Source organism: Sciurus vulgaris (genome assembly GCF_902686455.1).
Source record: "Sciurus vulgaris genome assembly, chromosome: 8".
Taxonomy (NCBI): domain Eukaryota; kingdom Metazoa; phylum Chordata; class Mammalia; order Rodentia; family Sciuridae; genus Sciurus; species Sciurus vulgaris.
Window position 1 is genome coordinate 60,471,075 of NC_136468.1, and position 13,229 is coordinate 60,484,303.

At 33.0% G+C, this 13,229-nt stretch overlaps 1 protein-coding gene across 13 annotated transcripts in view; it reads left to right on the forward strand.

The window, feature by feature from the left end:
* Positions 1-13,229, forward strand: part of CACNA2D1 (calcium voltage-gated channel auxiliary subunit alpha2delta 1) — a 455,544-nt gene that overhangs the window by 316,101 nt on the left and 126,214 nt on the right. For all 13 annotated transcript variants that reach the window (XM_079151110.1, XM_079151106.1, XM_079151111.1 and 10 more), the window contains one exon: positions 12,964-13,095. In XM_079151110.1, coding sequence (XP_079007236.1) covers positions 12,964-13,095 — 132 coding nt within the window. The remainder of the gene's footprint in view (positions 1-12,963; positions 13,096-13,229) is intronic.

Below are 13,229 nucleotides of genomic sequence, written 5' to 3' on the forward strand. Positions count from 1 at the left end.
CATTTAGGAGAGTAAGGTCCATATTACTTCATTTTAGCAATTTTCCTCTAATAAGCAGGCCACTTAGCTTAGTATTGGAAGATCCATAGACGTTCCTGGTATCATTTTATGGTGTCTTCATTCCAAGTGATAACTGAACTTCCATGTAGGCTTCACAGTGAAGGTTCAGAGCCATTACTATAACTGCCTTTTGAATAACTGATTAATGGCCTTTTCATAGTCACTTCCTTTCATAGCCAAATGTGAATTTATTGTTGTTGTCCCCATGTCTGCCTCTTATTGCTCATATGTCTATTAATAATACTATCCAGGCATCCAAGTCAGAAAGCCAGACATCTTTTCTCCTTTCCCACCCTTTGTGACCATTGCCTGAGGATTAGTTCTCCTCAGCCTTCTTTTGTCTCCTTCCACTCTGCCTTTCTACCATGCCTGTTTGTTATTCCTCACTTCTCTAAATATATTAGATTTCTCTCATCTTCCGCCTTCAAGACTTCCTCCTTTCCAATCCACAGTCAGTCTTGTTCACCCTGGCTTCTGAGTGAAGTCTCAACAGAAAATATGATTATTTCACACTTTGCCTTATCTGATTCTCTATAATTCTCAGAACTAAGTTATTTAGTACTTCTGGATTATTATGATATTATATCTCTAGTCTCATCCCTATCTTTTTACCATTTTTGAATAATTCACCTCCTAGAATGCTTTATGCCTGTTTTTGCCTCAGTGCTTTGCATAGGGAGTTGACATGATCACACATCTAGATCTCCCACACCTTTGCACTCTTTCTTTTAAACTATGTGCCTGTATCTTCCAGGAATTCTTTTGTGACTACCACTCCACACCTGCTGCTCAAAGTTTTGCTTAGCTTTGGGTCACCAGGTAGTGTTAATAGTGTCTGTGACAAGTCAAAAGTTGACTTAGAGCTTTAAACCTTGTGTCTTTACTATCAAACAGAATAATTTGAGAAGAGTGGTAACAGTTTATTTGAATTAAATTCTAATAGTCTAGTCAGGGGCCATTTAAAATGTTTTTAAAAATACATGTACATAATGTTCAATGATCAATTCTGGATAATTATTATTTCCATCTCCTTCACTGCTATCATTTTTATGTGCTGGGAACCTTCAAGCTCTTCTCTAGTTATCTTGAAATGTGTAATTAATTGTTATAGACTACAGTTACCTCTGTGTGCTGTAGAATGTTAGACAGATGAGTAGATAAATAATGTATACCTACAAAATGGAATATTAATCAACCTTATCAAGGTTGAAATTCTGTCATTTGTAGCAACAGGGATGGAACTGAAGGACATAATGTTTAGTGAAATAAACTAAGCACAGAAAAACAAACATTGTTTGTGATAGAAGATAAAAAAGCTTCTTTAGAAGCAGACAGAGGTTACTAGAAACTAGAAAGGGTGGGTAGAGAGATAGAGAGAAGGTAGGTAATGGGTTCTAATGTTGTGTGTGTTTGATTTTTTTTCTCTTTTTAAATGACTAAATACAATGCTGCTGTTAGACCTCCTTTCTAGGGTAAATCTATTACAGTAAAAATACTGAAGCCATTTTAAATCTCTCACCATACTCCTTTGTGCCAAATGGGTCTGCCTGGATATTTTGGTACTGCAGGAAAACTGAGATTCTATCTTTGTAATATCATACTAGCTCATAATGCTGTTGTGCTGATATTTGGGGCATTTTCTACTAGTCAGTATCATTAGTGTCTACTAGTATATAAAATGTTTAATATTGATCCCACTGTGTGTAGTTCTTTGTCTTTTACATCTCAATTTAAAATGCATCTTTTCAAAGAGAACTTTCCTGACAACGCAAAACAATCACACAGTCCATCTCTATAGCATCCTCAGTTTTCATTCTTTAAAGAGCATGTATGATGTGCTTACATATTTCAATTTATTGATTTATTTATTGTGCTTCTCCTCCACTAGAATGTTAAGAGTTCTGTCAATATTGACAGGCCCTAATAGCTTTGGAGAAAAAGTCTACAAGCTGGTGGTCCACTACCTGTTTTTATAAGCACAAGTTTCATTGGAACGTAGTCACACATATTTATTTATGTGTTGTCGATGGGAGTTTTTGCTACAGCTGTGAAGTGAGTAGTTGTGACAGACTATTTGAACCACAAAAAATACTTACTAAAATATTTATATCTGGACCTTTAAGAAAACATTTTCTGGCTCCAGCTCAAGCGCTTAGAACAGTACCTGACACATAATAGGTGCTCAGTACATGTTTGTTGGATGGATGTGTTTGTTGAATTGAAACCGAGTGATTAGGAAATGAAGCACACAGACTAGGAGAAAGCAAATAGAAAGCTTCTTAGACATATTTAGTGCCTTCCCTTAAAAATTGGGTCACAGACCCTTCAAAATACCTCCAAGTAAAGAGGTTAATCTATGACAGATCTAGAAGCAAAACTAAAAATTAACTACTTATTAATTAATATGGGTTGAAAGGAAGAAAAGGATATACTAGTCCATTTGTATTTGTTCATAATGTGACAAATTGAGAGCTGATTTTTGAAATAGAATATTTTTGCCCATAACTAAAAATTAGCTCTAACTTAAAAATATGACCCAATACAGGAGAGTCACGATTTATATATTTACATAACAAGTATGTATTGTGTACCTAAATGTTTTAGTCATTACTATTCACTGCACAGTATACCTGAAAAACTAAAAGCACTTCCAATTGTATAGTTTGCCCAAGGTTATACAACTGTGCATTAAAACACAGGTCTATCACATTCCATTACTTCTTTTACCTTAAATCTAAGTGATGGGAATTCAATAGCTTGTGATGCCTACCTACTACTCAGAGTATAACAGGAGGCATGCAAATAAACAATGATAGCAAAATGTGGGAACTATTTTAATAGATGTATAAAAGCTATAGGGGAGTCCAGATGGGCAGTTTATACTCTGCTACATGGAAGGGAGGAAGAATGGGAAAAATAAACCACCCTATAAAGGTGCTGAGCTAAAATATGAAAGAAGGGAGAAGTTTAACTAGTAGGAATGGAAGAAAACATCCATACAAAGACAATATGCAGTGACATGGCAGGCAGGAGTAAACAGTGCATCCTCTGGGATTGGCAGCAGTCTTTCATTATGATTCAGTCTTATCAAGCATAGAAGAGGAGTGAGAGGAAGCCAGAAGGATGGATAGAAGCCAGTCATGAAAGACCTGCTTCTGTGGAGAATAACTGAAGACCTGTAATTAAGGAAGGCATTTACCAGTTAGAATACAATGATGCCAATAAGAAGAATGAATGAAAATAATCTGAAATTGGGAGACTATGTAAAAGTTATTGCAAAAGATCTATGAAGTATGACTATGGAACAAGAAAAGAGGATATATACACTGGAGCTAGAAATGACATGACCTGGTTGTTTACTGTCTATTACTGTATTTCATCAGATCAAAACCCTTGAAGACATTTTAATAGTGTTGTGTTAGGAATACTTGTTTTGACAAGGTTCTTAATTATATGTTTTAAAGCCATGTCAGGATGATTAGAGCTTCTATAATTTGATAAATTTAATGTTTTGGGGAAGTTTACTATGTATGAAAATTTTAAAAATGTGATCTATTATTAAGGTATTTGCTGAGCAATGCAGTAGCTAGAATTTATAAATCCAAATTTAATATTTCTATAGCTACAATGAGTGCAATAAAATCTGAATGAATCATGTTTATGATGTTGAAAACATCCTGAATATGGACAGTATTTGATGGATTTTTATTTTTGTATATAGATATCCATATTGCTGTATGCATTCCCAAACCTCGAATGCTCTGCCTGTATATGTGCAGGTATGCATGTGGACAATTCTCTAGGTGCAACTCGAGGTATCCTAAGACTGTTAATCTCACATTATCTTGAAAATGTTAGAATTTATTTATACCTTAATTAATATGACTCTGTATATAGTAATCTGTAGTTTACTTTCTGAGAGATGTATTTTCCCTCCCCACTCTGAAGCAGCATGTGAGGTTTAAACCAAAAGATCACTGTTCTTGATTATGGCAACTTCTCTCTACTCTGCTTCAGTGCATCTGATCTTTCCATCTTAAAATCACCAGGCAACTCTTTGTTCTGAAACTGGTTGACACAAACCCTTAAGTACCAAGCAGTGTGTGTTTCTTTGACAATATCACCCTTGTCCCCAGGAGCCTTGTTATCCTCCCTCTTCAACCGTATCTCATTAGTCAGCTCCAATACTTTTTTTATCCTTCTTTGTGAATCCAGCAGTCCAAATTTATATGGAGACACTAAATTCCCTATTGCAGTTGAACAGTCTCAGAGAAAGGCAAGAGATATTCCATATCTAATTTGGTCTGTATGTCTCAGTCAGAGTTTCTACTCAGCTTTAATGGGATCGTGTATGTGCATAATCCTGTGTGTGTGTGTTCATGTACATGCACGTGCATGTGTATTGTGTCTTTCATGCCTGTTACATCTTATATAATCTCATTTCTCCTGCCACAGTTTTTCTATGTCAGTGCTGTACTCAAAGCAGCATTCACCAATGTGATTTGATTTCAGATCTGGGAATACTGCATGGTAAATGTTATCTCCTTGAAAAATTTGTAATCATTGGTGTTTATATATATATATTCAGTTTAGCTTGTCTTATAATGACTTTTGAAAGGTTGATATACTGTTTTCTTCATGAGATTCCTAGCAACAAAATTAAGTGTTGTTAATGAGCATTAATTTAGAGCTGGGACAGGTGCAGAGAGATTCCTTGAGGGCAGGAGAGACTGCCAGGTTTTAGTCACTCACCATGGCCTTTTAGTTGCTAGATCAGAATTTCTCCAGTAACATGCACTTTAAAAAAAAAAAAAAAAAAAAAACTATTAAATGCTGAGTATGAAGTAGAGAAGATAATAATGATAAAGGCAGGTCACATTCACTGTGTAGTCACAAATGGGCAGGCAGTGTTGTAAATATGTGTAAATGTATGTCATAGCAGCTGCATGAGACAGACTGTCATGGTCCCCACTGTGCGGATGAGGAAGTTGTCCTTTACAGAAGTGACACCTCCCTAAGATTAAGGAGCTGCTTCTGGCAGGAAAATGTGTGATCTAAGAGTGGGAGGATGGCGAGAGTGATCTTTGCTTACACTATCTACCTTAATATCCTCGTTTTAAAAAATACCACTTATTCAAAGGTAAAAAGGCATCACCAACAGGAAAAACAGTGATCACGAAAAAGAAAAGCAAAGAAAACCTCTGTTTGGAGTGCTTTAAATTTGGTCTGTATTGCATATTCTTTTCTCTTTGACTTTGAACTTCATTTCTAGTCTCTCAGTTTGATTTTTAAAACTCACATTGTAATGTTTTCATTTGTTTGGAGTTTAGCAGATTGCTTGCTTACTAAAATACTCTAATATGCAGAATTAGAGATTTAACAAGTTACATTTTTATTTATTAATACTCAAAATTTCTAATGAAAATACTTTATCAGGTGGTATTAATGGGAAAAGCTGTATGTTCTTCATGTATTCAACATTCCCAAATTATATTTACAAGTTAGGTAATGTTCACAAATTTAAAATGAAAACATTTCAACTGATTATAAGAGTAGTTTAAGATGTCCAGAGCTTTAAAATGGGAGGATGAGCAAAATGAATGTGACTTTATACAAAATAAACAGCCATTCTCATTGATTATATTTTAAAAATGTGTTTTTGTTGAAGGAAAAAAAAACTGACAACACTGAAATGCTATGCTGACATGTAAAAAGAAGCTTTTTTCTATGCAAGACATTTACAGGAGATGTGCACCTTACAGTTTTTTAGTCCAGTTGAGGAAGGAACTGTAATAAAATTGTGTTCACTATTGTGTTCACTGATTTAAAATCCATTCATGATTTCATTGAATTTCACAGAGGTATTCGACTTTCATACCAGTTCCTTTGGATCCTTCCTGTAGTCATGTTCCTTTTTTTTAAAGGTGGGAGGGGGGGAAACAACAACAGAAGCACACGAGGTTAAATGATGTAAGTGGCATGTTGTGCCAGTGACAGACTTGTGGCAACCGAATTTTCTAATAATGTATTGGTCTTGATAACATTAGGTACAGAAAATCGTAGAATACTTGAAGAATTAAACAAAATTTTACCTTGCTCCTCTTCTTAGAATATTTTTTGTGCAAATCCCATCCCAAAATCTTACAGGTAATTTTCATTTTATTTAAGGCGACATTAAATCCTTCAATTAATAGACATGATATTAGATCCTAATATCTTTTATTCCCTTTGCATTATTCTTATTGTCTTTAATAATGAAATGGATTTTTTTTTCTGAGCTCCTTCTCTGTGCTCTACAATTTGCAGATTTCATTAGAACTGAACAGCTGTGTTCTGGGCACTGGCCAGGTGCTTAGTCTACAGGAAACTAAAGAAATAGGGAGCAAGGCCAGTAATCTCAGCCATACAGTGGTTAGAGAATTGACAAGGACAAGAGCCTTTTAATATTTGTACCAAATTAACTGTAGGAATAAGGCTTATCTCCTCATCAAGGTGCTCATGTGCCCGGAGCCTTCTGTTCTCCCATCTTCAGTAGGAGGTGGCTTCAGGTGCCTGAGACATGATTAGAGAGATTAGATTTGTTCTTCCCATCTCCCTGTGCCTTATTAATCTTTCATTTACACTGGGATTAGATGAAATTCCATTAGCCAAATCCACTGAAAAGATTCACTCATTTTAATATTTATGCACACTGTCTAGTCCTTAAAGTGGATTCTTTTTGTCTGTGCACTTAATTGGATCAGTGGGTTGCTTCTTATTAACATTTTTCTTTTTAGAGATTAGGATTGATGAATAAAATTAGTGACATCTGGCTCAGCTCAGCTGTTAAATGCAACACTTTTAATGACCACCTTATTTACTATGATATGGAATGAACATTTGCTGTAAAGAATAAAAGGTATAATTTTATTTTAGAAATAGAATTAATACTCTTGAATCTAAAACAAAAAAATGCTTCTGATATTCTGACTGTCTAAATACAAGAGTGGTGGAAGGGAATACATTTCATAGTATTAAAAACAAATTTTGAAATCCTTACTTGCTTGTTTAGTTAAGGTTTTAAGGTAAGATTTTTAGGTAAGGTGTTAGATTTTCTGGAATTAACCTAGAAATTTGCCAAACCCAAAGGATGCCAAAATGTAACTTGAAAGACTGACATAATTTATGTCATGAAATAATATTATTTGAAAATATATCAATTTTCACTTTGAAGGTGTGTTACTCTGGTCTTTATTGACATTGTTCATTGATAATATTACCTTTTTTCCAAAGTGAACAAATTATGTTTATCATTGTATTTGAGCAGTTTCTCAAGATGGGCACTACCGACATTTTAGGCTGAGTAATTCTTCGTTCTGGAGTCTGACTTGTGTGCTATTTGTTGTGCAGAACATCCCTGACTTCTAACCTCTAGACACCAATAATATCACACTAGTCCTGATCATGGAGAACATCTTTTGACATTGCCATGACTTCCTGGGGATGGATATTGTTCTCAGTTAAGAACAATTGTGTTACAGAGAAATAGTCAGTATTCCTTTTCAGATTCAAAATTCTAGTTATACATGAAATCAAAGTTTAGAAAATCTAACAAGCACAGTCTGTATAGTTACACCACTGTGTAATATTTGAATAACCTTTTGAGGATTTACTTTTCTTATCTAAAAAATAATAATAACACTATCATCTTCAAAGTGTTATTCTGAAAGTCAAATGAGATAATGCATAGAAAATGGTATTCAGTAAGCATTTAATATTATATTGACCTTTTTCCTTACTAGTAGCTATGATTTAAATAACATGGTAATTTTTATAAAAACAGTAGTATTGTTAAGTGAACTAGTGTAGTAAGTGGTATGCCCAGTTTTCTTGTTTTACTTATTTTAATATATATTAGGCATTGTTAAACAAAAATAATTTTGGTATCTAGTTCCACAGCTTTAATAGCTGCAATTTTAATAAAAGATTTATCAAACTTATTCATATTTTAAGTAAATTACAAAATATATATTTTTCTCTAGATTTCATTAGAAAGCTGTAGTTAAGGGTACAAAATTTGTTACGTAAAATGAGTGATTTCCAGAGATCTAACATATGGCATGTTGAGGATACTTAACAATATTATATATTTTTAATTTACTAACAGAATAGATTTTAAATCTTATCAGTACACACACATACATGGATATACACACACACATGGATACACTCACAGAGTTTTATCTATGTAGAAGTAATAAATAAGTTCATTAACTCAATTGTGATAATTATTTCACAAAGTATATATATATATATCAAAACACTAAGTCTTACATTTTGCTATGTTAAAATGAAATATTTTATGTCAATGGTATGTCAATACAACTTCTAAAAATAGAAAGCTGTTGTTGACATTGTGTATGAGGTTGAGGTTTTCCAAGCAGCCATATAGTACCTTTAATGCATGGTAAGGTCTTGAACTCTGAGTAAAGCAACAGAATACATTCAACCAATTCAGACTTCAAAGATAGCAATAATGCATTGTTTTTATTGGATGAAGTTTGCAGAAGAAAATTAAATTCAGAGCTTCTCAATGATTCTGTATTCCACGTCACAAACAAGGAATGGATAGAAGAGTCACGGACTTTTAGAAGAACTAGCAAAAAATGTAAGGTGCTTCTTTTGTGCTATTACAAATTGGATTTTTCTTTCTTCCCTTGAGAAGCCAGACTGAACAATAGAATACTCTTAAAGGATAATTGCTGCACACCAAGGCCATGTTTTTGAAAACCATGTAGATGAAGAAAAGAGCTGTATGCTTGGTATTTTGAATCAATTATCAGTGAAATCCTGTGATGCCATTCAGAATAGAGGCCCTGAAGTCAAGGTTTGCTTTCCAAGTATTCAATGCTTTTAGTAGGTTTGGCCTTGAGCATTATAAAAGACTTAATTTTTGCAAAATAAAACATCATAACAGATCTTAATTTTGCAAAAGAAGAAAAAGAGTACTAATTTTACTCTTAAAATAGCCATAAGATGCTTAACTACGTTGGTTGGTAATGTCAATAGGTTTAAGGCTATGTTTGCATTTAGTGGTTAGTCTGCAGTGAAAAATACACTCATACTTCTAATATCACTAATATCAGTTCAAGCAAGACATTGAAAGTTTGTGTGGATGTAAAACATTGCTATTTGTCTAGGATGAGGAAAAAAGCAGTTGTGAATACAATATATAGTATAATACAATGGCATATACATGATATTATTGAAAATATCAAATAAAATTGAATTTCAAATAGTCCTAAACAATTTATAGATAACAAGCCATAAATAGAACCAACAATATTAAATATATCTGTCCTAATAAAATAGGAAGTTTAATTTGTGGTCAATAAATATTTGAAATTATTTTTAAAAGATAATTTATTTTGTAATTCTTATACTTAATGATATTTGACAACTAATTTGTATTGATGTTTTTGTAATTAAAGTCCTTTGAATTTTGATAACTTGCTCTGGATATTCAAATAAATATGGTGATTTATAGTATAATGGTTGCATTTTAAAGTTCTTATAATATACAATGACAAATGAAAACTTTTTAATAATCTATTGAACAATAATGAATCAGACTTCTACAATTTTTTTGCATATAGTCTATACATGAATGAATAATACAGTTTTATAATCGAGAGTACTACTTAAAATAAGTAATTTTCTGGGGATTTGGTTTTGTTTAATTTTTTTAGATCATGAAAAATATATGTCTTATACCTTTTATTGAAGAACTAATGTGTCAGGTACATAGGAGAGATTAAAAGTACTCATTGAGGGTAAAGGCTATAACCACCTAAACTCTTCTAGTATAAAATGAGGATCTCATGACAACTTTCAACTTATATGCTGGTCTTTTTTGCCCAGTTGTAACCAGAATAATCACTTTTAAAAATCTTCCTTATATAAACTCTATTTCCACATTAGATAGGAAGAAGTGGAGAGGCTGATTGTATGTGTATAAACATAATGAAAGTGCGGGGACACAGTTCACATTCAGGGAAGGACAAACTTGCTTTAGCATGGCCAATATTGTGCTTTAGCTTTTCATTCCATCATCTGAGTATTTGGTGATCTCTGCAATGCTTACCTTGAGCATTCTTGAAGCTTAGAGATAGAAATGTCAGCCCCTTTAGAAATTCTGATTGAGGTGTTGAATCTTATAGTATTTAAGAATAGAAAATCTGTTCATTTCAGGTTATGAAAATATTATCTGCACATTGTTCCAGGATAATTCATAATTTGTTTCAGGAAATAGCAGCTAAATAATGAAGTGTTCAGTATAAGATTCTTGCTTTCTTGCTTGCTTGTTTCATAATTTGTATATTTTCTTTTACATCTTTACCTGCTTTGCATAATTTGAGAAAAAAATTAGCAATGTAGCTTAATTTCTCTAGTTTTGGGTGTTTCTTAAGTAATTTGAATGTAATATTGAATAAATGATTCTTGCGCTAAGTTTCTCTGATTAAAGACTGCAGAGCATACTCTCTCCTTGGTTTACAGCCCTTGAAGTAGAATTGTTGGATTAAAGATTGTACATTTTGATAGGCATAGTCAAACTGACCTCTATAAGGGTTGTACTAGTTGTGTATCCCCATCGCAGATTCTTTGTATTTTGTTTTCTGACTTTAGATATTCAAATAAAGATAGTGACCAATAAAATAATGATTGCATTTGGAAGTTCTTTAAAAACACACTGACAAATGGTTGTGCCTATGTCCTTACATCTCACTACACATTAAGTATCATCAAGTTTATAAACCTTGCTGATGTGATAGGCATATAATACTATTTATTTCATTCTGAGTAAACCTTAAAATTTGTTTAAGTGCCCAGTGTACACATTTGTTATGTCCTTTGCTGATGTGTAGATGAATATATGTTGAGAAAAACATTTCAAAATTTTCCTTAGAAGAGGCTTGTTTATAAATGAAATTTCAAATTTATAAACTCAGAATTATAAATATATATTGCCATGGTGATAGGAAAATTTCAGAACTTGGGTGTTTTAGCCAGTAGATAACAGTAGAACTCACAATAAGACTGTCAGTGCCTGATACTTAATAATTGTTAAGATATCATATGAAATGAAGAAAAAAATTAGCAGCCTTGAAAACAAATAAAACTTTATTAAAAATAATTAGATGTCAGTTTGTTGCTTGATATGAATTAAAGAGACAAGGAAATTGAAGAGATAGAATAGATTGGAGATTAATGAAGTCTATCTGTATCATAAATAAATATTATTTGTTCGGTAGAATAGTACAAGTCATGAATGTTAAAAAGTTACGATTTCCTTCTTTCGGTGATGTTTTGTATATTAAAATAAATATTCATGAATAGCAAGTATCAGTTCAGGTTATCTATGTGAATGTAAATTTTCATATAACTGGCCACTTAGTGTTCATTGGATCATGCTCTTGAATATGAATTCTCTAGTATCTCAGAATCACTGTGGATCTGACTCAGCTCATGAATATTCACGCACACACAACTGATCTTTCTGAGAGTAATCACATCCATAAAGATGAAAATCTTGTTAGTTTTCAATAATGAGAACCACATCAGGATGCTGGTCCCAGAACAATGTTACAATTCCCTTGTTTTTGTTGTTTCCTTTCTTTTTCGTAAGAGATACAAACTTTAAAATATAAACATATATGCTATGCATCCTTCTTGACAAAAGCTCTTTTTTTCTTTTACCTTTATCAAAGCCTGTGCATGATTTAACCATGATTGCTTTGTTGGCTCTTTTTTCTCAGGATGCAGAAAAGAATAAAGTAAAGCAGTGTCTCCAGTCCTTATCCTCAGCACATTTCCACTATTGAGGCTTGATCAGGGATTCTAAAATGCAGAGTGGCCCAAACTACTGATCTACTGAAAGAATGATACATATTTTACATATAAAGGCATGACATTATGTATGCTATCTTTTATGTACAGGGAAACTTACGTTCTATGCCAACTAAACTTTTAATGTGTTAGATTAGTATGCTATGATCATGGAGGCCCATAATCATAAATTATATAGTATTTTAACTCACATCGTACATATAAATGATTTTCATTATAATGCATGATATGCTTAGAATACCTCTCCAAGATTAGTGACTAGTTATTAAATAGGCATCAAAAGAAATCACCTGGTTTTTATTAGCATCATACTATAATTAATTAAATAACCAGGAAAACAAAAGAGAATTTAAAACTATTGTTAATGAATTTAGTGATGAAGTAACAACTAGTTCATATTTTCTAACATCAATATTACCAAGTCACCGAATGACTTTTTCCTTTATAAAACTAAGTGCATTTTTTGTTTTGTAACTACAGTTAGTAAGCGATGCTCAGTGACAGTATTTTTGTTTTAAACTCTGGTAGCAAGCTAAATAAGTAAATCACAGAACACCATAGGTAGTTTTAAAACTGCCTGAAGAACTTTGTAGGTTTCCTCCAACTTGTCTTGAGGATTAGAAGGAATATCACCCAGCCCTCCTGTTTTGTTTCTCAAGATAACTCAGGGTAGTTCTCAGCCAAGAGCAATGTTGCTCCCAGGGGCCATTTGACCACATCTGGAGGCTTTTTCGCTTGTCTCTCGGAGAATGGTGCTACTATCTCATAGGCAGAGACAAGAGATGCTGCTAAATATTCTGCAGTATGCAGGACACCCCTACAACAGAGATATCCAGTCTAAATGTCAGCAGGATCACTTAATTGAGGAAATAATTCTGTCTAAAATTTAGATAACCATTGAATTAGAAATGTTTTATAAACAAAGCAGTGAGAATGTGTACTATTTGTAAATAAATAAGTCAATGCAATTGTTTTAATTATAAAGTTTGGATATATTGATTTTTTTTTTTTTTGTAGCAACAATAGTGTTAAATGAACTCAACTGGACAAGTGCCTTAGATGAGGTTTTCAAAAAAAATCGGGAAGAAGATCCCTCATTGCTATGGCAGGTGTTTGGCAGTGCTACTGGCCTGGCCCGATATTATCCAGGTAAGTGCTTAGTGATTCAATAATTATCACAAGAAACTGTAAGTATCTCCTTCAACGTTGCTTGTAAACACTCTGTTACCTTCTCCTACACTAGTATCACGCTAGTTTCATTAAAAAAAAGAATTCTCTTTACA